General features: G+C 44.5%; 3 protein-coding genes across 3 annotated transcripts; 2 read left to right on the top strand and 1 right to left on the bottom strand.

The window, feature by feature from the left end:
- Positions 1-6,091: 6,091 nt before the first annotated feature.
- Positions 6,092-8,029, bottom strand: LOC104419333 (AAA-ATPase At3g28580). The gene has a single exon (XM_010030963.3). The coding sequence runs from the start codon at positions 7,816-7,818 to the stop codon at positions 6,241-6,243; it is 1,578 nt and encodes a 525-aa protein (XP_010029265.1). The 5' UTR covers positions 7,819-8,029; the 3' UTR covers positions 6,092-6,240.
- A 6,062-nt stretch (positions 8,030-14,091) lies between these two features.
- On the top strand, positions 14,092-16,655 carry LOC104419335 (AAA-ATPase At3g28580). Its single transcript, XM_010030967.3, has 2 exons — positions 14,092-14,447; positions 14,837-16,655. Exon 2 carries the CDS (start codon positions 14,864-14,866, stop codon positions 16,340-16,342), a length of 1,479 nt encoding a protein of 492 aa, XP_010029269.2. The 5' UTR covers positions 14,092-14,447; positions 14,837-14,863; the 3' UTR covers positions 16,343-16,655.
- Positions 16,656-18,389: 1,734 nt separating this feature from the next.
- LOC104419336 (AAA-ATPase ASD, mitochondrial) lies at positions 18,390-20,253 on the top strand. The gene is made up of 2 exons (XM_010030969.3): positions 18,390-18,893; positions 18,992-20,253. The coding sequence occupies exons 1-2, from the start codon at positions 18,433-18,435 to the stop codon at positions 20,019-20,021; spliced, it is 1,491 nt and encodes a 496-aa protein (XP_010029271.2). The 5' UTR covers positions 18,390-18,432; the 3' UTR covers positions 20,022-20,253.
- The last annotated feature ends 679 nt before the right edge of the window (positions 20,254-20,932 follow it).

Genomic DNA, 20,932 nt, shown 5'->3' on the forward strand with positions numbered 1-20,932 from the left:
CGTCACAGACCAGCCACCATCCCAGAGTTGAGTACGCGCTTCAGCCCAAGGGATGACCCGACTTCAAGAACCGAAACTGCCGAGGAAGTCACCGCATCTGGGCCACCTCGAGATCCCGCTGTTGTCGCCACCACGCCTACCAGGTCGTCCTTTCTCCGATTAAACTCTTGTAGTATTTTGATTCACTCTATATTTGTCTCTCGATCTGTGCTCTGTTTCGCGGCCTTTTCAATGGACTGCCTTAACCGGATCATCACTAAGTCCATTGCCACAAGGGAGATTCATCATTTCCGGCAGGTCACTCGTCGCGCTAGCCAGCCGTTGTCCAGCTTGTGGCGAGACAAAGAGCGCCGTTCTCCCTGCAGCTCGTCTTCTCGTTTCGCTGCTCAGCTACTCTTTGTTTAGTCGTCACAGGGTCACAGCTTCGATGTTACCAGACTAACTGTCCGGCCGACTTGTCTGGTTTAGTCATTCGCTGTCTAGGAAAGCACCGTTCCTCATCTCGTCTTGTTTTGACTATCGGGCCATCATGAACTTAATCTCAGTCCAAGGAAAACGTGGGGTACTTCTTGTTTTGATGGGTGCTTGACTTGCTTCCTGAACTCATCTCTGTGTTTTCGTCTTGAACTGCTCATCTCTCCTTTCAGGAAGTTGCTCCGAATGTGGTGGGGGACTTCATACTTTGTTTTGGCTGTTTTCGTCTAATTTCTTTCTTCTATCCGTTGGGTTATTCGACCTTGTTCTGTTTTAATTGCTTGCTTATAGCTATATATTTCTAATTTTATTCGTGTGTCTCAGATAAAAAGCTATGCAGGATGACTATTCTGTTACAAATTAACTATGTACTCCACACTTTAGAAATTTCATATCTCTAGTTCAGTTTAGATCACATCATCCCTTTTAATTTCATGATTACATCGCACCAAATTTACTTCTTGTATATCACAAAATATCATTCATGGCATGTTACAGGCATTTGTTACTCCCTAGATCAGCATATTAGGGGGCATGTTTTGTGAAACTACATGAACATCATTTAGGAAATTGCATCTTAAACATTTGCATATTTAGGCTCCATTCGTTTCACGAAAAATAACTTACAGAAAAACGTTTTTCGATGTTCGTTTCATGGGAAATAAACTACTCAAGGAAAATGTTGGAAAAAACAACCTTCAAAGATAAAGAAAATATTTTCCACTTTTCATAATTTCTTCCACCTTACTTCTTTTCACCAACACATTTTTGTTTTATTTTTATGCTTTCTTTTTCTTTTTTTCTTTCCTTTTCATCTTTCTTCCTTAGCCTTGGCCGGTCGCTGGCCACGACAACGGCCGACGATTGGCCGCAGCCACGGCCGCGAGCTAGCTTAAGCTCTGCCCCAGGCCAGCGAGGCTCCGCCTAACCCGATTTGGGGAAGCCGAGCTCGGGCCTCGCCAGCCTGGGGCAAAGCTCTGACCTCACTGGATGTCATACCCCGGACCCCGAGCGCGTGCCCATCCCTATCTGGTCGATAATAATTTGCGACTTCCCAGGATGAGTCAGTGACCCTTTCCATTTTATTGCACATGCGGAAGCGAAAAGAAATCCCCTAACATTAATCATCTCAGGATAGAAAAACAGAATAATAGATTCACAAACAAACATGCTTTTATATATATACACTGAGTCATGTACACAGGTCTATGGCCAAAAGACTACAAAAGACTACAAAAGACTGGCCTTCCAAAAAGAAGCGGTCCTAACTGACCTACGCTTCCGATCACCTCCTCTCAGCTCCAGGTTCTCCACTTGACGACCCTGAAAATGTTGTCCTACAACGGGATGAGATATCATCTCAACGAGTCTAAGCTCTAAACCCCAATTAGGAGGGAAATACGCCCAGAAGCATCCTAAGCACGCAATCACACAATCAATGAGACTTACTTCGTCTTAGATCCACCCTGCATGTCAGTATAATTTATATCACAGACAACATAAAAGCATGAGCAACAATAAGCTCCAAATAACTGAAACGCCACACTCAATTAATCATGCGTTCCTAGTTTTGATCTCGGCATATAGCACGGCCTATTCTCAGTTCGGCGGTCTTCTGGCATTGCCAGGCTTCGTCTCACCCCATTGAGCACGGCACGTCTCTTTATCAGACGGCTTTCCCGAATGAGCATAGGGTCCAGAATCAACTGCGACCGGCTTCCCGTTATCTAGGGGTATCCCAAATAAGGATAACGTCTAGCTCAATAGCCCGAGACGATTTCTCATAACCATCACACGATCACTCAAATATGGCCCAAGGCACCGTGCATTGCACACAAATGCTTCAATTAAAATGGTGAGCCTAGCCCTTTTTCTTCGTATTAGAAATTCACATGAAATTACTCGTGTGTGGGTACACGGTCAACTTGATCCAGAAAAATTGATATTCATTCTTTTTGAAATCCCACTATTTCATATAGTACTAAAAACCATTTTCGGTGTCAAAACCCGACACCTGGGATTTTCTGACTAAATATTGGAAATTCACAAATTTTGAAATTAAATACCCAAAAACCAATCAGCACTCAATTTGCATAATTTAACACTCAATTGCAGAAATTAACGACATCATTGCAATCAGCACGAAATTCCGGTCACCGGCTATCCTGGCCTAAATTCCGGAAAAATAATTAATAAATAATTTATTTCGAAAATTAATTAATTAATTCAATTTAATTTCTAAAAATACTAACCTTGGCCAAAATTATTAAATTAAATACCAATACGGACCGGAAAATTTCGAACCCTTCTAGATAAATAGTACAATTTATTTAGGCCTTAGCTAAACCATGCTAACAGCATAACATGCTCAATTAAATAATTCAATTTCTAATTTTATCTAACTAACCACCTAATTCCTAATAAAATAAAGCTAACACCCCTTAAACGTTATTAGCCTACTAAGTAGAGTTTAGAGTATAAACTCACCGGTTAATTGCGGAAACCGGTTCACCGCGACGGCGGCCGAAATTTGAATTTTTGGCGGCGTCGGCAAACTCTCGGACCGGGCCTAAAATGGGCCCAACAAATCTCAGCCCAAATTGAGATTTGTTAATGACTTGACTGGGCTTGATTTGGGCTTGGGCTGCTGAAAAGAAACAACTTGCTGGGCTTCAAAGTCTGCTGGAGATGGGCTTAAAATCACTGTGCTGAAGATGGGCTTGTGGATGAATTCGTGGGCTGATGATGCGGGCTGAAGAAATGAAGCTGGGCTTCGCGTGTTGCTGCTGATCCACGAGCGGGCTTCGCTGGCAGCTGGATGCGGGAACAACCCAAACAGAAACGGAGCTGAGAAATTCGCTGGTGTCGAGCTGGCCAAAAAAATGAAATCGCTGAAGATGATGGCCGACGTGTGGACTGTGGGTGGACGACAAGAGCTGGTGGAGAAGGGTGCACGAACGGCGGGAGCTGGGCCGAAAACACACACCGGGAGTTGCTGGAAACGTGGAGGCGTGCGTGGGGTTCGGCGGTGGTCTTCTACGCTCGTTTGTTGACCGGAGGGGAACAAACCGAAGTGGAGAGAGCTGCTTGGTCTTCGGAGAAGATGCCGCGACACGCGGCTTCGTTGGCGTGAATGAAGTCAACAAGGTGGGCTTCGCTTGAACGTTGACCGAGCATGCAGCAAATAAGGACGTGTCGTGGCTTGGAGATGGGGGAAAATTGGTGTTTCGGTGGGTGAAGATGGAGAGCTGTCGTGAAAGGAAAAATGAAAGGAAAGCAAGGCGAGACCGAAACAAAGGAGAAGAAAAATGAGTAGCTGCTGGCCTGTGTTGATCCGTGAGAGAGAGAGAAAAGAAGTGGCGTGCGAGAGAAGCAGCCGGTGGAGGGTCCCAATCAAGCATCCTTATCCCCTCCATTAAAAGCATGTTCCCCTTAATACTTTCTTGTAATGCATAAATCACTAATTAATCCAATTTAAAGTCCCAATTTTCAGCTTTATGTTTAATTTCCTCTCCGGTTGTCCAAATTGAGGTCCGATTTTGCTGAAGAAAAATCCCGAACAATTATCTGTAAGTCCCCGACACTCGAAGGCTTGGCTTGGAAGTCCAAATTTCCTTTAATTTGGCCCGTACAAATTTTCGCTAATTTTCCGCAACGTCCGAATCGATTTTCGTAAAAATCTTGGAATCTCTAAAAATTCTTCGGAGAATAAGTCGACATTCCTAAAATAGCTTGTGACACATTAGAACTTTCAATTTCTAAAATCGGGTTCAAATTTGCGGTTATTTTCAATCCGACGCACTTTTAGCATGACCTAGTCTACTGGATAACTTTTAGGAATTTTTGGTGCAATTGACTTGTGATCGATTTATCTCGAGTCACAAAGTACATCTTTGACCCATTGGCGACCATCGATTATCGTGAAAATCTCGAGATTTCAATTACAGGCATCGGGTACCAAAACGACAGAAAATCAATTTAGTGTCGATCGATGGGAATTTTTCAATCAAGTGGAATCACCCACAATTTGATCGCATATCTCAGTCGAATCGACCTATCTCTGATTTCTGATCGATCTCTGACGGTGCCGTAATAACCCTTGCAGATCAACACGGTCGAGCAGTCGATTCTTGGTCGAATTCTCAAGTCCAATTGCATTTAGATTCCCTAATTGCTTTCCTAGATAGTCTAGTTATTTCGTGAGTGATCAGCTCAGAGAATAGCATTATTAGCGTTTCGATGAAAGGCCCGATTTATTTAATTGAAATCATATTTGAAAAATCAGGATGTCACACTAGATCCAGTGAGCTGGACGGGGCTTGGGCCGCCCGAGCTCACCAAGGTTCGCCTAGCTCGGCGAGCCACTAGCTCGGGCGGGATAAGGCCAGCCTTGAGCTCACCGGATCTAGCGGCCGGGTCTTGGTCACCATCGTTGGGTGTGTGGCCATCATCGGGCATGTGGCGGCGGAGATGAAGGAGGGAGGAAAAGAAAGAAAGAAAGAAAGAATAATAAATAATTAAAATTTTGATTTTTTAAAAATACAAATAATTAAAAATTCATTTTTTTTAAAATATATAAAAATAAAACTAATTTTTTGGTCAATTTAAAATATTAAAATTCATTTTTTCATAATTTTTCCCAAACAATTAAATTAGCTAATGAACGGTGGAAAAATTTTTCACTCAAAGTTTAGGTTTTCAGCCGACACTTGGAAAATGTACTCATTTCTAGAAAATGATTTATGGGAAAATATTTTCCAAAGTCATTTTCCAAAAATTGTCAATTTTCCGCGAAACGAATGAACTTTTAGAAAAGCCATATTCACAGTTTTAGATATGTTCATATTTGGATATGTGAGCAATATTTTTATTTTTATTTTTATTTTTCATTTCATTTAGATCTTATCTCTCATCATTAAATTAAGAGATTTATATTTCGCCTATGGGAGTCTTGCCATGAAGCGTAATAACAAGATTTTATATTGATGTTGCACAATATGGTTCGGGTTGTTATTACATGTGGCCTTGAATGTTTATTATTTTTAGTGATGCCTGCGTGCTTTTGCATGGACATGAAGTTGCATGTTACGAAATAAAGTTAGGAAAAGATTGCATCAAGAGAAAAGGTACCAATGATAGGCGTTAAATAAGACTAGTATAATCAAGTGCCCAGACTCTTGAATCTTTGGTTCACGGAAGTAACACGAAGTCATGCATTTCACTTGGCTCATAATTGATTCAAAACAGATTAGTGACGACTTTTAAAGAAAAACCAAATAACAAATAGATTAGTGGTGGCTACTAAAGAAAAACCAAATTGCATCATAACTAAAAAAAAAAAAATGTTGTAATTGACAAGGCTTGAGAGAATTCACACCAAGTGCATGCGCCATGATCCGCCCACTTGGTAATCCGTCAAGCCGTCTTCAGGATTTTAGCCATCGAGAGGGTTGCAACATTGACTTCCATAACAAATTACCAATGTTAATTTGCGAGATTAGCCAACTCTTCACGAATTCAGTTATCATTTAGTTCTATTTTTACTAACTCTTATTTGATTGAGTTAGCAATGTTTATCGTTAGACATGTGCTCGGACAGCCAGAACCAGTTGAGATGTTAGAACATAATTGTGATTGTCAAACCACTAATTCTTTATTGATCTGAAATAATGCAGCAAATGTCTAACATAAAACAGGGCGATAAATCCATGAAGACTACTTAATTTTCTCTATTTACGCCAACCACTCCATCTACCCCGTTTTCAGCTAAACTTCAACATCTGGAACTGCAACACCATCCTCCGTCACTTCCTCAGCAGCAACTCCTCCACTGATGTCACCATTTTCCTTCACTTCTTCAGCAGATGTTCCACTTTCTTTCGCTTCCTCTTTCTCACCACTGACTTTCTTCTCTTTCCCCTCCTTGGCCTTGGCCCGTGATTCTTCCTTGGCTTTCTTCCTTGCTTCCTTCTTTGCCGCTTTGAGCGCTTCTATCAAGTTCCTCAAGCAGGCCTCTGCATCTTCGTCATCGGACTTAGGCATCAAGTTCTCCGTGACGTCGGCGGGTGTCATATTGGTCTCCCCTAACAGTGGGCTGATTGTTTCGAACAGAGGGTGATCCTCGATGTCCAAATAATTCTTTGCAAGAATCTTGAATGCCTCGAAGCAGCAATAGGACATCTCTATGCGCTTGTCCATCCTTCCTCTCCTTATAAGAGCAGGGTCGAGCTTGTCCACATGGTTGGTCGTAAATATGATGATTTTTTCTCCCCTACAAGCTGACCAGATACCGTCAATGAAGTTGAGAAAACCAGATAGAGTCACCTTGCTACTTGTTTGCTCTTCCTTGACCAGCTTCTTTGCCGGATTTGCGTTTTCTTCATCATCTTCGTCATCGTCATCCTCCTTCTTCTTTTTCTTTCTCTGGCCTGTCAGATCAAGCGAGCAATCAATGTCCTCGATCATGATTATAGACTTACTCGAAGTTTCGATTAATAGCTTCTTCAGCATGGTGTTGTCTTTCACCGCAGTCAGCTCGAGATCATACACATCGTAGTTCAAGAAATTAGCCATGGCAGCAATCATGGTGGACTTGCCGGTTCCAGGCGGGCCATAGAGCAGATACCCGCGCTTCCAGGGCTTCCCTATCTTGGCGTAGTACTCTTTCCCTTCTGTGAACTTTTTGAGATCATTTATGATCTCCCGCTTCTTGTTCGGGTCCATGGCCAAGGTCTCGAAATTGGCAGGGTGCTCAAACGGTGCGTAGCTCCAGCCCTTGCTCGGATTATTTGTGTAGAGCTTTTGCACCCGGTTTCTATGTGCAATCGCCTTTCCTTCCGTCAAGACGTGCTTGATATAAGACTCCGTGATCAATTCTCGGTGTCGCCGGTGAAATAGGAGCCGGTAATACCTCCGGTCCTCGGTCATGGGATAGAGCGAAAGGGACGTGCTCCTGGGGACCCTCTTTCTCGATGCCCACCAGACCTTTACCTCCTCGAACATCTCGGAGACCTCCTCGTTGTCACCCATGCTCAGAATCGGAGATTGGCTATGTTTGACAGTCTCCGCCTTGAGCCTCCTCGACCGCGAAGTGGCGTGTTCCTTGAGGTAGCTCTGGATGGCCATGTAGGTCTCGCTGCGCGCAAGCCGATCCCCCTCGAACTCGGAGAACACGATTAGGACGTACGGATAGAACAAGTTCATCAACTTGTTAACGCCTCGGTCCAGGAGGGCGCGGATCTGGGGAGGGACGTATTGCTGCCACCGGGGAAACATGACGCAGATGAATGCCAGACCGCCGATCGCGGATCCGAAGCTTGCGAACATCTCTCCAGGAACAAACATGTCTAATTTCTCTATGAATTTCGAAAAGGGATAGTACTAGCACAGCAACTCCTGGCGTTGCTTCTTATGCATCAGTTTTCTTGGGCATCAAGAACAAATTCCAAGTAATTTGTATTAAACTTATGTCCGATGGAAGCAGGTCGCGAATAAAAAATGAAGGCGACCCAAAATTCTCTTGTCGTCTTGTCGTCTTACGGCTGTTGATGTGTCACTGAGCACGGCCGTGGATTCTTCATCGGTCGTTCTACCGAGTAGGACCGTAAGTCTGGACCAGACGGCGACTCGGGAGTGTCGGCATTGTCTGAACTAGATGAAATTTCCCTGCTCCTTTGACCTGTCGCCAGATGAATAATTCCATCCAAAGTGCTCAACAGACATCATTGTATGCATCATCGATAAGGACTTTTCACCTTCTCAAGACGTCATCTCCTTGATGTCATATCATGAAAGCACGCGAATGAAGAAAAGAGTGGTGGAATGCTCCAATTTTTCAAGCCGGCCTTAGCTAGCTCGCGTGCCCTTCTTTTGCACAAGAAAAATTCGAAGACGCAACCTCGGAAAGAAAAGGGGATGGCGACTTGCGAGCCTGCACTTATTTTCTTTTCGTTATCCGAGAAAAAAAAAACTGGAGAGCGCAATCTTTGCAAAAAGCGATGGACTTCATTGCATGAAGCATCGATTAGCTCTTCTTCTTCTTTGACTTTTATTAGTTTCGAGATTTTTCTAGATTTTATTTTTCAACCGCGTTACCCCTGGGACCTAAATCTCTTTCAGGTAGATTTCTAACATGCGTTTAATTGATTTACATAAGATAGGGTAGCATGTTCGATGTGAAGATGACGAAATTAGACTTGAAAGTATTATTTACTTAATTAAGATGGAGTAGCATGTTGGATGTGAAGATGACGAAATTAGACTTGAAAATTTACTTAATTATACCCATTCCCCAACTATTCCTATGAATAAAGAAATTGGTATCCATTCCAAGCATTCATAAATAAAAAATATATGCATATATATATTTATTTTGAACTTACTAAAATTGTCAATGAAAAATAAGGGACGCCATGAAAATTTCAACTCAGTCAGTTTTAAAACTTGAAAAGCGTGCAAAATGTATTTCGGAACTTATCAGTCACCATCTATAATCAATACGACCGTACCACCTAATCGTTAAAGAGAAAACATAAATGATCATCTAGGGTGAAGGTTGAACTGAAACTACAGGAACCCTTAAAGACAGGTAAACTGATTCGTATAGAAGGAAAATTATTATGGATTGACTTTCGCTATGAGCGACTTTCCCATTTCTGTTACTCTTGCGGAAGGTTGGGCCATTATGCTATGTATTGTAAAGAGATCCCCTATGATGAATCCAAATTTGAAGGCGGGGATACTATGGCCTATGGTCCATGGCTTAAAGGCGAGGTTAAAGCAGGCTAGTCCTTACGGCAAACTTTTTATAATCCTTCATCCTTCCGGATCGGTCGAAGAAAGCATACCCGAGACGCCTCCTTCCCAACTTCCGATTATCCCTCTTTTGCCCCCACCAATAGCTACCGTTGCTGCTCCAGAGGCCGACTAGCACTTTCTTCGATCATGGAGTTAAAGCACCCGCACAAATGTAAAAAATCCAGAGCCGATCATGGAAGGGACACATCTACATACAGCGCTCATTCCTGCAATAGCTAAAATGAAAGGAATTCAATCATCACTTATGGATTTCAAACAAGTCAAGAAAACAAAGAATTCTAGACTGCCACCAAAGGTGGGTGTGGCTAAAAAACAAAAACGTTATACGCCATATGACACAAAGGGTGTCATTACGCATGACTGGATGATGAACAATTCCTGGATACCCACAGTGCGCGAAGCGGGAAGCTGACATTTGGGCTTTGGTGGCTGGCCCTCAACAGCCACCAAGTGAAAAATGAAGATCATAAGCTGGAATTGTCAGGGGTTGGGCAATCCCCTGACAGTTCGCGCTCTACGGGCCCTCATGGTCCAAGAATAGCCCCACTTGGTGTTCTTAATGGAAACAAAGAACCAGAATGAAGTACTTATCCAACTCCAACAGCGTTTGAAATTCCCTAATTGTCTTATTCAAGATCCTATTGGATTAGCTAGCGGACGGTGGTTTTTTGGACCGACGGGTCTCTCTAACTATGGAGCAACACAAAAAATTTCATGGATATGGTATGCACCGATTTGGCCAATGGGAAGTCTATGCGTCTCACATGTCTTCATGCACCAGCTGTTTACTCGCTAAGACAACACCTCTGGGAAGAATTATGTCATATCAGTTTTAATAATGCTTTACCATGGGCCTGCATTGGGGATTTCAATGAAATCCTTAACTATTGGGAGAAGGATGGAAAGAGACCGCCGGATTGCTATCGTATGCAATCTTTTCGAGACTTTCTAAATACTTGCCGCCTTATGGATGTAGATAGTAAGGGCTGCGCCTTTACTTGGATCAATAACCGGGAGGGTGATGAGCTAATTAAAGAAAGATTGGATCGGGTTGTTTGTACAATTGCCTGGCGTCTAACATTTCCTGAAGCTGAAGTTTATGCACTACCGGCGCTAGGATCTGACCACAGCCCCATCTTGTTGGACACTAATGCTAAGGTTGTTAAGAGGAAGCGGGATTTCATATTTCAGGCCTTTTGGATAAATGACACAGAATGCAGATCAGTTATTGCTCATTCTTGGCTTTCCCTACCTAGATCAATCCACCCTATCTCTTCTAAACTACAATCTGTTTCAGCAGCTCTAGCATCTTGGAGTCGTCGTAAGTTTCCTAGGGGTAACCAGCAGATCAACATTTTGACTCGGCAACTCCAAGTCATCTCTAATCAATCCATCAGGAACTACGACTCAGCGGAGGTTAAACGAATTCAAACTGAAATCCAGACTTTGTGGTAGCAAGAAGAGCAATATTGGGCGATGAAATCTCGTGTTAGTTGGCTTAAATGGGGGGACAAGAACACAAAATTCTTCCACAAAGACAACTATTCGGAGGAGACACCGGAATCGAATCACTATGCTACGGGATGAAGATCTTACTTGGGTCCGAGATCAAGAAAGATTGAAGAATATGACTAACCTTTTCTTCCAAAGGTTATACACTTCGACAGTCACCGAGATTATCGACCAATCCTAATGCAGTGTCCACCAAAAGTAACAGAGGATATGAACATGGCTCTTATAGTTGATGTTACCTGAGAAGAAGTAAAACAAGCTGTATTTCAATTGGGTTCAACAAAAGCGCCAGGACCTGATGGCCTAAATGGGATATTCTACCAGCACCATTGGGATATTCTTCAGGAAGACATCTTTAATTCGGTACAAGACTTCTTTCTCTCTGGTGCTATGCGTCCTGAACTAAACCGAACTTCCATATCTTTGATTCCCAAAACACCGAACCCAAAACGACTAGATCAATTTCGCCCAATTAGTCTTTGTAACTTTATTTACAAAATTATCTCAAAGATTCTGGCGAATCATTTGAAACCTATCCTACCTGATTTAATTTCTATTGAACAATCTGCCTTTGTGAGTGGTAGACAAATTCAGGACAACATCTTAGTCGTTCAAGAGGTCTTGCATCAGCTTAGAATTCGGAAGCCAAAGAAATCTTTTCAGGCCGTTCTGAAATCGGACATGCAGAAGGCATATGACCGCGTTGAATGGGACTTTCTTTGGGATTATCTCCTACATCTGGGCTTTCACTCACAATGGGTTAAGTGGATAATGCAATGCATTACCACAGCTTCTCTTAGTATTAAATTTAATGGTGAAAATCTTCACTATTTTAATCCATCAAGAGGTCTCAGACAGGGTAACCCTATTTCTCCTTATCTTTTCATCCTGGTGGCAGATGTGCTGTCAACACTTATCCATCACGCAGTGGACATGAATAATCTTCACGGCATTACTTTAAACAGGTGGTGTTCGACTCTATCCCATCTCTTTTTTGCTGATGATGCTATCTTTTTCCTTGACGGGAAAATTCAGGAATGTCAGAATTTGGCCAACATTCTGAATCAATATTGCCTAGCAACGGGTCGGGCGGTAAACGGAATAAATCTGGTATCTACTTCGAAAAACCTGCCCGCTCGGCTTCAGAAAACCTAGCCCGAGAACTTAGGGTACCGGTGTTAACGAAGATTGGCAAATACCTTGGGATTCCCTCGGATTGGGGTAAATCAAAAAGGAGATGTTCGCCAGTTGTTGAGTCGAGTAAATTCAAAACTTGAAGGCTGGAAAGAGCAATTCCTATCTAAAGGGGGCAAGGAGACACTCATTAAATCGGTAATACAGGCAATTCCTCAATATGCAATGTTTATTTTCAAAATTCCTATGTCCTTATGTACATCTATAGAGAAGAAAGTTGCTAGATTTTGGTGGCGTAACAATCATCATCACTCGGCATCTATTGGAAACGTTGGGATGTACTTAAGGCTAGGAAAGATTTAGGAGGCATTGGTTTTCGTGATCTTATCACTTTTAATAAAGCACTACTAGGAAAACAGGCATGGCGTTTCTTACAAAACCCGTCATCTTTATGGAGTCAACTCTTTAAGGGTCTATACCATCACTCCACAGAGTTCTGGCATGCCAACAAAGGGTCGAGACCCTCTTGGGGATGGTTGAGTCTACTGACTGGCCGAGATTCAATTATGCAAAATCTACAATGGTCAGTTGGAGATGGGAAACGGATCTCAATCCGTGATGATAAGTGGCTGAATAATGGTCCTATTGGCGGTCCTGCACCAAGAGGAGAACCACTAAGGGTTGCTGATCTTATTAATTTGGAGAGCAACCAATGGAATGAACCCCTCTTTGCGTAGAAGTTTTGCTGATCAAATAGTCGAAGAAATTCGACAATCCCCATCCGAACAGATTGTACAGAGGATAGACTTATTTGGAAAGGATCTCAGAATGGTTATTATACTATCAAGAATGGCTATCATTCCCTACGATCTACTACAGATGTCAAGGTACAAGATATTGCATCCTCCTCCTACCACCCACCCCGACAGCTTTGGGACAAGATTTGGCAAATGAAAACCCCACCGAAGATACGCATCTTTATGTGGTCCTTATGCCACAACGCTCTATCAACAAAGGACAATCTTTATCGCAGGAAAATAATCACTGATCCTACGTGCCAGATTTGTCATCATCACACCCCAGAGACTACGGAACATATCTTTCTGCATTGCCCATGGACGCGCAAGATTTGGTCTCATTCAGTAGTTAAACTAAATCCAACAGACTTTAATACAAATCGCATGGATGCTTGGTTAGCATATTTGATATGCAAGAAGAAGGCCATACCTGATTTGGAAACCCTGGCACATATCCTCTGGCACCTCTGGAAATCCCGAAACCTTTTTGTATTTCGCAGGGCTGTTCCTGATCCACAACAAGTTATTTTGGCAGCTTTTGCATCTGCCCAATCTGCTTGTCGATCCCATGAAGTGTGGACGCGCTCTTCCCCCAACCTCCTGACCTCAGAGCACCTATGGAAGCCTCCGGATCCTGCCGAGATAAAGATTAATATAGATAGAGCCTTTTCTTCCACATCAAAGGAGGGATCTGTGGCTTCTATTTGGCGTGATTACTCTGGTCGACTAATCAATGGATCTACACAGACTGTTCTAGCAACTACGGCGTTGCAAGTAGAAACTCAAGCCCTTACTGTCACCTTACACGATTTGCTACAAAAGAAAATGGAAAGGAAGCAACTCATTGTGGAATCTGACTGCTGGGTGCTTGTCCATGCTCTGCGGAATCCATGCTCGACGCCATGGGAAGCTCGCTCTCTCATCTCTGAAGCTGCGGCACTCATCCCTTGCTTCTCTAGGTTACACATACTGTTCTGCAGGAGGGAAGCGAATAGAGTAGCCCACTGGGCTGCACAGGCCCATGAACACCGAAGTCTAGCCCATAATTGGATCTTTTCTCCTCCACCGCTCCTGTTGGATTTGCTTTGTACTGACATTATGCCCTATGGTGGCACTTTTGGTTGATATTAATCTACGGTCCTCTGTTTTCGTCAAAAAAAAGAAGCTGGAATAGGCTGTGTTACCTACTCGAGTGAGAAGCAAAAATCGTGAAGCACACTGAGTTCGCATGAAGAAGCATTTAGTGCACCGGATTTTCATGATGGATAGATCCGAGCGAGTATTTAGTGCTCCCAACAGTAGCTCTCCTTATCACCTGTGCTGTCTAGCCTTTAGAAATTTTCTGGCGCTTTCCGCTCATCTTCTCCTCCTCCTCCTCCTCCTCTAAGGCGCGCTCTCTCTCCCTCTTCCGCACAGTCTCTGCTCCATACACCTTCCCTCTGCATCTTTGTCCTCACTTCTCCTCCTCCTCCTTTGGCGTCCACTGCCGTAAAGGAGCCACTCGCCTTTAGCAGGGAGAGCGTCGGTCACGAGGCAGCGAATCTAGCGCCATAGCTCGCCACCACTCTCGGGCTCTCTCTCTCTCTTTACGGCGTTTTCTCTCTCTCCCTCTGTCTTTGGCGTCAACGTGACTTGTTGCTATTTCCTGCCGAGTCCTTAGAGCGGGTGGCACGTTCGATTGCAGCAAAGACCGATCCCAAATTTTGTTTGAAGGTAACCTGCGTTGCATTGACACATAACGATGATGATGATGATATGTTTTATCGTATATTTAGCAATTCCTTTTCGTCTTTGTTTTTGTCAGTGAATGTCTGATTCTGTTTGTGGTCCTGGTGTGGACCACCGTTCAGGTCTCTTTTGGTGTCTACGACAACTTTTAGTAGAGACAGTTATGGCTATAGGAGTTAGGACATGATAGTCCGAAAACTATTCTCCGTGAACGTTGTTCGGCAAATTAATACCTTCTGGATTGTACTCAGCCATCTTGAAGAAAAACTCACGTTTGTAATTTCATCTTGGGTTCCTTTCGTATATGCAATGAAACAGTCGTTCATTCTTTGACAGTCGCACACTAAAACACTGCACATGCCCTCGCTTCGCAGGTTGAAATTTCACATTAGAGAGAGGGGATGTTCCCTGAGATGTTTGCGCACTACGGGTCCATGATCGGCGGGCTGATGGTCCTCCGGGCAATGGTCCAGCAGTACTTGCCCGCCCAACTGCGCAACCTTGTGGACCGATATGTCCACAAGTGGATGAGCCTGTTCGACCCCCACATCCAGATCTCGTTCCTCGAGTTCACGGGCCAAAGGATGCGGAGCAGCGAGGCATACACGGCCATTGAGAACTACCTCACGAAAAATGTCACGTCTGTGGCTAAGAGGCTCAAAGCGGATTCTGTCAAAGATAGCCGATCTCTCGTCCTGAGCATGGATGACTATGAGGAGGTCACCGATGAATACAAGGGCGCAAAGGTTCGGTGGTTCTTGAACAGAGTCTCCTCCAAGAGTTCCTCAGTTTCAATGTATGGGGCGACAGAGCCACCGAGATACTACACACTTACGTTCCATCGAAAAAATAGGGAGTTAATCATGCAATCTTACATCAGGCATGTATTGACTGAAGGGAAGGCGATTGCATCTAAAAATCGACAGCGGAAGCTATACACAAATGATCCACTCTACTCCAGGTGGAACCATGTTGTTTTTGAGCACCCAGCAACCTTTGAAACGTTGGCAATGGATCTAGACAAGAAGAGAGAAATAATGAACGACCTTATGAAATTCACCCAGAGAAAAGAATATTATGCTAAAATCGGCAAGGCTTGGAAGCGTGGTTATTTGCTCTATGGTCCCCCAGGAACTGGAAAGTCCACCATGATATCTGCCATGGCTAATTTCTTGAACTATGATGTGTACGATTTGGAGCTCACCGCAGTAAAAAATAACACGGAGCTGAGGAGGCTTCTGATTGAGACTTCAAGCAAGTCGATCATGGTGATCGAGGATATTGATTGCTCTCTTGATCTCACCGGCCAGAGGAAGGAGGGGGGCGATGACAACGGTGGCAAGGATAAGAGCCTAGTGAAGAAGCTGACCCTAAAAGAGAAGAAGAAAAGCAGTGAGGTCACTTTATCTGGTCTTCTTAACTTCATCGACGGAATTTGGTCCGCCTGTGGGGGTGAAAGGATAATTGTATTCACCACCAATCATTTGGACAAGCTCGATCCTGCTCTTATAAGGAGAGGACGGATGGACAAACACATAGAGATGTCATATTGCAGCTATGAAGCATTCAAGGTTCTTGCAAGAAATTATCTGAACATCGACGATCATCCTCTGTATGAAACAATTGGCCTGTTGTTTGACAAGACCAATATGACTCCTGCGGATGTTGCGGAGAACTTGATGCCCAAGTCCGACGATGAGGATGTGGAAGTTTGCTTGAGGAACTTGATACAAGCACTCGAAGCAGTGAAGGAAAAAGCGAAGAAGAAGGCCGAGGAAGAAGCACAGGCCAAAGCTATGAGGGAAAGGCAAGAGAAGAGCCCAAAATGGTGGAGGATGAGTGAAAAATGGGCGGGTTCTCTGCTGAAGAAGAGAAGATGAAGGGTGTCATGTTGGTCGTGCGGATGCTGAAGAACAGAAAGAGAGTGGCCAAGCAAAGTGGACGGGATCGAGCTGAAATTAGCTAACAAACTGGAATGGTAGATACGTTCTTTTAGTCTTCTAGTTCTAATTATAAGATTAGGAAAATCTGAACGTCAAGGATAGGCTCAAATGGGAAGGACAGTTTAGCGGTCCAAATGAACTTTTTCATCTTGTTACTTTGCAATTTGGGTTATGCCTTTGAACTCTTGCAAATAGTTCAATTTCTGGGTTAGCTTCTTTCTTCGGTTGAAAATTAGGCTCACTATATTAATCTCAGTCCTTGACTTTCCATTGCTTAAGTAATGCTCGGACCAGATTTTGGTTCATGATCCATTGGTTTCTTTTGTTATGAACAAATGGGTGACAGATTATTAAGCAGTCCACACCGACTTTGGGGACATAGCAAAGTTTAGGAATTAATCGAGAATCAAGATGGTCAAATGGATAATGGCGCACATCGGGAAGGGTGTGGATCGTGCAAGTAATAGTATTTTTAAAGTGCAGGGCTAATTATCCTCATTTGTCTAGTGGGAAAGAAGGCAAAGCGGTCCAAGCATGTGAAAGCATGCACACCGACTAGATTATGTATGGTCTTTGTCGTATGAGGAAGAGGCGTTGTGAGATTGCTCGTCTTCTTGGCTTTGTCAGCTGCATGACATCAACCTTTCTGGCGTCATACACTCTTGCGCATCAAGATATGTTTATCATTCTGCAATTATATATGAATTGTCTGCACTATACCCAATGAGAAGCTAAGACACGGCCCTTGAATTCTGCAATAAAAAGACCTAGTGGGATTGTTTGTCCTGTTGCAGAAACAAGGTAAATAATTGATTTTGGAGAATCTACGACAATGCGTGTCGAGTCACCGAAGGGGGTTCATCTTTATCAAAGCTGACTCTATTCGGGGTTGGTGGACCATTCTGCTTTTGATGACCCTCTCAGTTCGTTTTGTCTTGGGAGGTTTTTATCTGTCATTTTTTTTTTTTGGAGTGTCGGCTCGTTTAAATTAAATTAAGAAATTAATAAGTTGCTCCATTTATGCACATGTATATGCTTTTTCTATTATTTCAGACGCCAATTTTGTGGATTGCTCAACTCATTTCTAGCATACCAAGGGCATGCGTGGATTAAGCTAATCCCAAAACCGGGATCATAAACTTTCCCAGAAGAATCCCAAACCTTAAGCCTCAAAAATGTCATCTGTAGAGAGCGAGTGTTAGATTGGTTTCGACATTGATTTTGGAAAAACCGCACGGGTTTTGGAGATTTGGGTTTTACTTGACAGTTGTGTGAACGCCGCTAGCTAGGAGGACACTTTAAACAATATAGCAAACCTATCATGTCGATTTCAAAATTGTTAGGACGCTTTCACTGATTTGACAGAACTTCTCTGATTTGAATAAGGCAGTTTTGCTATTATAAAATTCTGATCGAGCTGGAGTCTTTCTGAATCTCTACTTTCTTCAGTAGCGTCTCTCTTTCTCGATTCCAAGTTACCAAAAACGATTCTACCATAGAGATCGAGTTCCGAGATCGAGCACCGAAATGACGGGAGTAGTTTCGCGTCCAAATCACAGCGGTCATTTTCCGTAAAACAGGGGCTCGACTCCGACCCCAAGGTCAACATGACAGCGCCTCCTCCTCGAGAACCGTCTACTTTTGAGTCAGCATTAGCGAGAATTTCAACAGCAATGCTCTCCCGGAAGCACCATAGGAAGCATCCTCCCCCGACGTAGATGCTGAGACATCACTAACGACAAAGAGACAACATGGTGATGGGGACCGCCCCAAAATTTGATTTTTAGCATGAGTTTAACCAATAAGATTTCTACATTTCGGACGATGGAGAACGAAATTCTAAAGGCGTCGAGAATCTTGCTTCCTCCCCCACCTTTCTCATCGTCCTAGAAATTTCATGACAAAAAAACCCTCCCACGTGTTGAAGCCACATCCCCCCGCTTTCTCTTTCTCCACTTCTATAAATACACTACCGGTTCGTGTATGATCTCTGTACTTGTGCTTGTGCTCCTAGTGATAGAGTTGAGATGAAGATCGATCAGCCAATTAAGACGGCGAACTCGGGAGGAGGGGGCAACGCGTTTGCTCACCTGGGGTCGGTGGTTGCGGGCATGATGTTCGCTTGGGCGATCCTGCAGCAGTTCCTGCCGCCTGACCTCCGGGCCTACGTCACGAAGTACTCGCAGCGCTTCTTACGCTACGTGTACCCCTATATACAGATCACCTTCAACGAGTACACGGGGGAGCGGCTCATGCGCAGCGAGGCCTACTTGGCCATCGAGAACTACCTCAGCTCAGCAGCCACCACGCAGGCCAAGCGGCTCAAGGGCGACCTGGTCAAGAACAACCAGTCCCTGGTGGTGAGCATGGACGACCATGAGGAGGTCTCCGACAAGCACAACGGCGTTAAGCTCTGGTGGGCTTCTGGCAAAAAAGAATCGAGGAGGCGGGCATCGTCTTTCCACGCCGATGGGGTCGATGAGAGCGGGTACGAGTTACATTCACTCAGTTTTGCTTGGCTATGCATTGTTGGTCGCGTCTCTGTTTTGTCTCTCCTTGAACAATTTGGTTGGCCATATCATGCAGGTATTACAAGCTGACCTTCCACAAGGCGCAAAGGGACCTCATCCTCGGGCCATACCTGAGGCATGTCCTGAAACAGGGCAAGGAGATCAGGTTCCAGAACCGGCAGCGGAAGCTCTACACGAACAACAACTGGTACTGGACCCACGTCGTGTTCGAGCACCCGGCTAATTTCAAAACCCTTGCCATGGACCCCAGCGAGAAGCAAGAGATCATCAACGACCTCATCACCTTCAGCAAGAACGAGGAGTTCTATGCACGAATCGGCAGGGCCTGGAAGCGTGGGTACCTGCTGTTCGGCCCCCCCGGGACCGGCAAGTCGACGATGATCGCCGCGATGGCGAACCTCCTGAACTACGACATCTACGACCTCGAGCTCACTGCGGTGAAGGACAACACGTCGCTGAGGAGGCTCCTGATCGAGACGTCGAGCAAGTCGATCATCGTGATCGAGGACATTGACTGCTCGCTGGACCTGACGGGCCAGAGGAAGAAGGCGGCAAAAGTGGAGGAGGTGAAGGATGGCGAGGCGAGTAACCAGGCGAAGCGGGCAGAGAAGGATCCGGACGGCGAGAAGGCGAGCAGGGTCACGCTCTCGGGGCTCCTGAACTTCATCGACGGCCTGTGGTCGTCGTGCGGCGGAGAGAGGCTGCTCGTCTTCACGACGAACCACATCGAGAAGCTCGACCCGGCGCTGATAAGGAAGGGCCGGATGGACAAGCACGTGGAGCTGTCGTATTGCCGGTTCGAGGCGTTCAAGGTCCTGGCCAAGAACTACCTGGAAATCGACACCCACCCCCTGTTCGACCATATCGGGAAGCTGTTGAACGAGGTCGACCTGACGCCCGCCGACGTGGCCGAGCACCTGATGCCCAAGAGCGCCTCCAACAACGTCGAGGTTTGCTTGGAGAGCCTGGTCGAAGCACTTGAGGAGGCAAAGACGGCGAAGTTGAAGGGTGAAGAGGGCACGGAGGAAGTGAAGACGGAAACAAAAGATCTGGTGTTTGTGTCGGGGTCGCCGGAGGGCGACTAAGCAAAACCAGAGTGACGGAGCTGGTTTAGCAAGAATCGATCTGATTTTCCTTTACGTTTCCTTTCGGTTTCTCTTGCTTGTCCAAATAAAAAAGAAGAGATAGGCTTAGCTAGCCAGGTTGCGAGCCTTCAAGTTCTCGTTCAGGAGGCTAGTGAGAATTTCATTCTTGTACTATGCCCCCAATCCTCTTGTTTATAAAAGGCCTTTGGAATGTCTAGCGGAAATCCCTGTCCTAGCGTATGTACTTTTACATTCCTAGTACTGTCGAATCGAATGAAGGGATTAGGGGCTGCGACTATGAAACCAGTCCCACTTCAGCTTATGAATCGCATCTGTTTCTGCTCGACATCGTTCGGGTATTTTTGGCCGAGGGACGTCATACAGGGTCCAGCAAGCAAATTGAACCATAGAAATCGTGTGTATTTTTAGCCTCTCTCTAACGATGGCCAAAAAAACAAAGTAAAAAAGATAACCTCAGTTTTTCCAAATGAAAGAAATATGAGAGAGACGGAGAGGATAGTGAAGACTCGGCCTCTAGGCTAGAAGAGACCAGAACAAGTCCAAAAGGCCTCAAGACCCAAAGACAACCCTTGAGTAATCTTTGATTATGATAAAAAGTGAGAAGAAATCCGAACCAAGTACGGTTGTGTAAGATGGATAAGGAGTGGGGCTCAGGCTTTGGGCTCAATTGCGTGGAACAACACTCGAGTAATCTTTGATTTTGATAAAAGTGAGAAGAAATCCGACCCGAATTAAACCGTCTGCGCCGGCCTTGTTCATGAAGTACAGTTGTGTGAGATGGATAAGGAGTGGGCTCAGGCTTTGGGCTCAATTGGATGGACATCCTTTTTGCTTCTCACTAAACTTTCATGGGCCCCAAGGAGGTCATTACTTTGGCTAGTTGAAATTCT

This window comes from Eucalyptus grandis, chromosome 9, assembly GCF_016545825.1.
Source record: "Eucalyptus grandis isolate ANBG69807.140 chromosome 9, ASM1654582v1, whole genome shotgun sequence".
NCBI classification, from domain to species: domain Eukaryota; kingdom Viridiplantae; phylum Streptophyta; class Magnoliopsida; order Myrtales; family Myrtaceae; genus Eucalyptus; species Eucalyptus grandis.

What these genes read in the sequence shown, in the direction of transcription:
- LOC104419333 (XM_010030963.3), bottom strand. Translation starts at nt 7,818, where the DNA reads ATGTTTGTTCCTGGAGAGATGTTCGCAAGCTTCGGATCCGCGATCGGC.
- LOC104419335 (XM_010030967.3), top strand. Translation starts at nt 14,864, where the DNA reads ATGTTCCCTGAGATGTTTGCGCACTACGGGTCCATGATCGGCGGGCTG.
- LOC104419336 (XM_010030969.3), top strand. Translation starts at nt 18,433, where the DNA reads ATGAAGATCGATCAGCCAATTAAGACGGCGAACTCGGGAGGAGGGGGC. An exon ending in GATGGGGTCGATGAGAGCGG is followed by an intron (nt 18,894 to 18,991) that starts GTACGAGTTACA and finishes CATATCATGCAG; the next exon opens with GTATTACAAGCTGACCTTCC.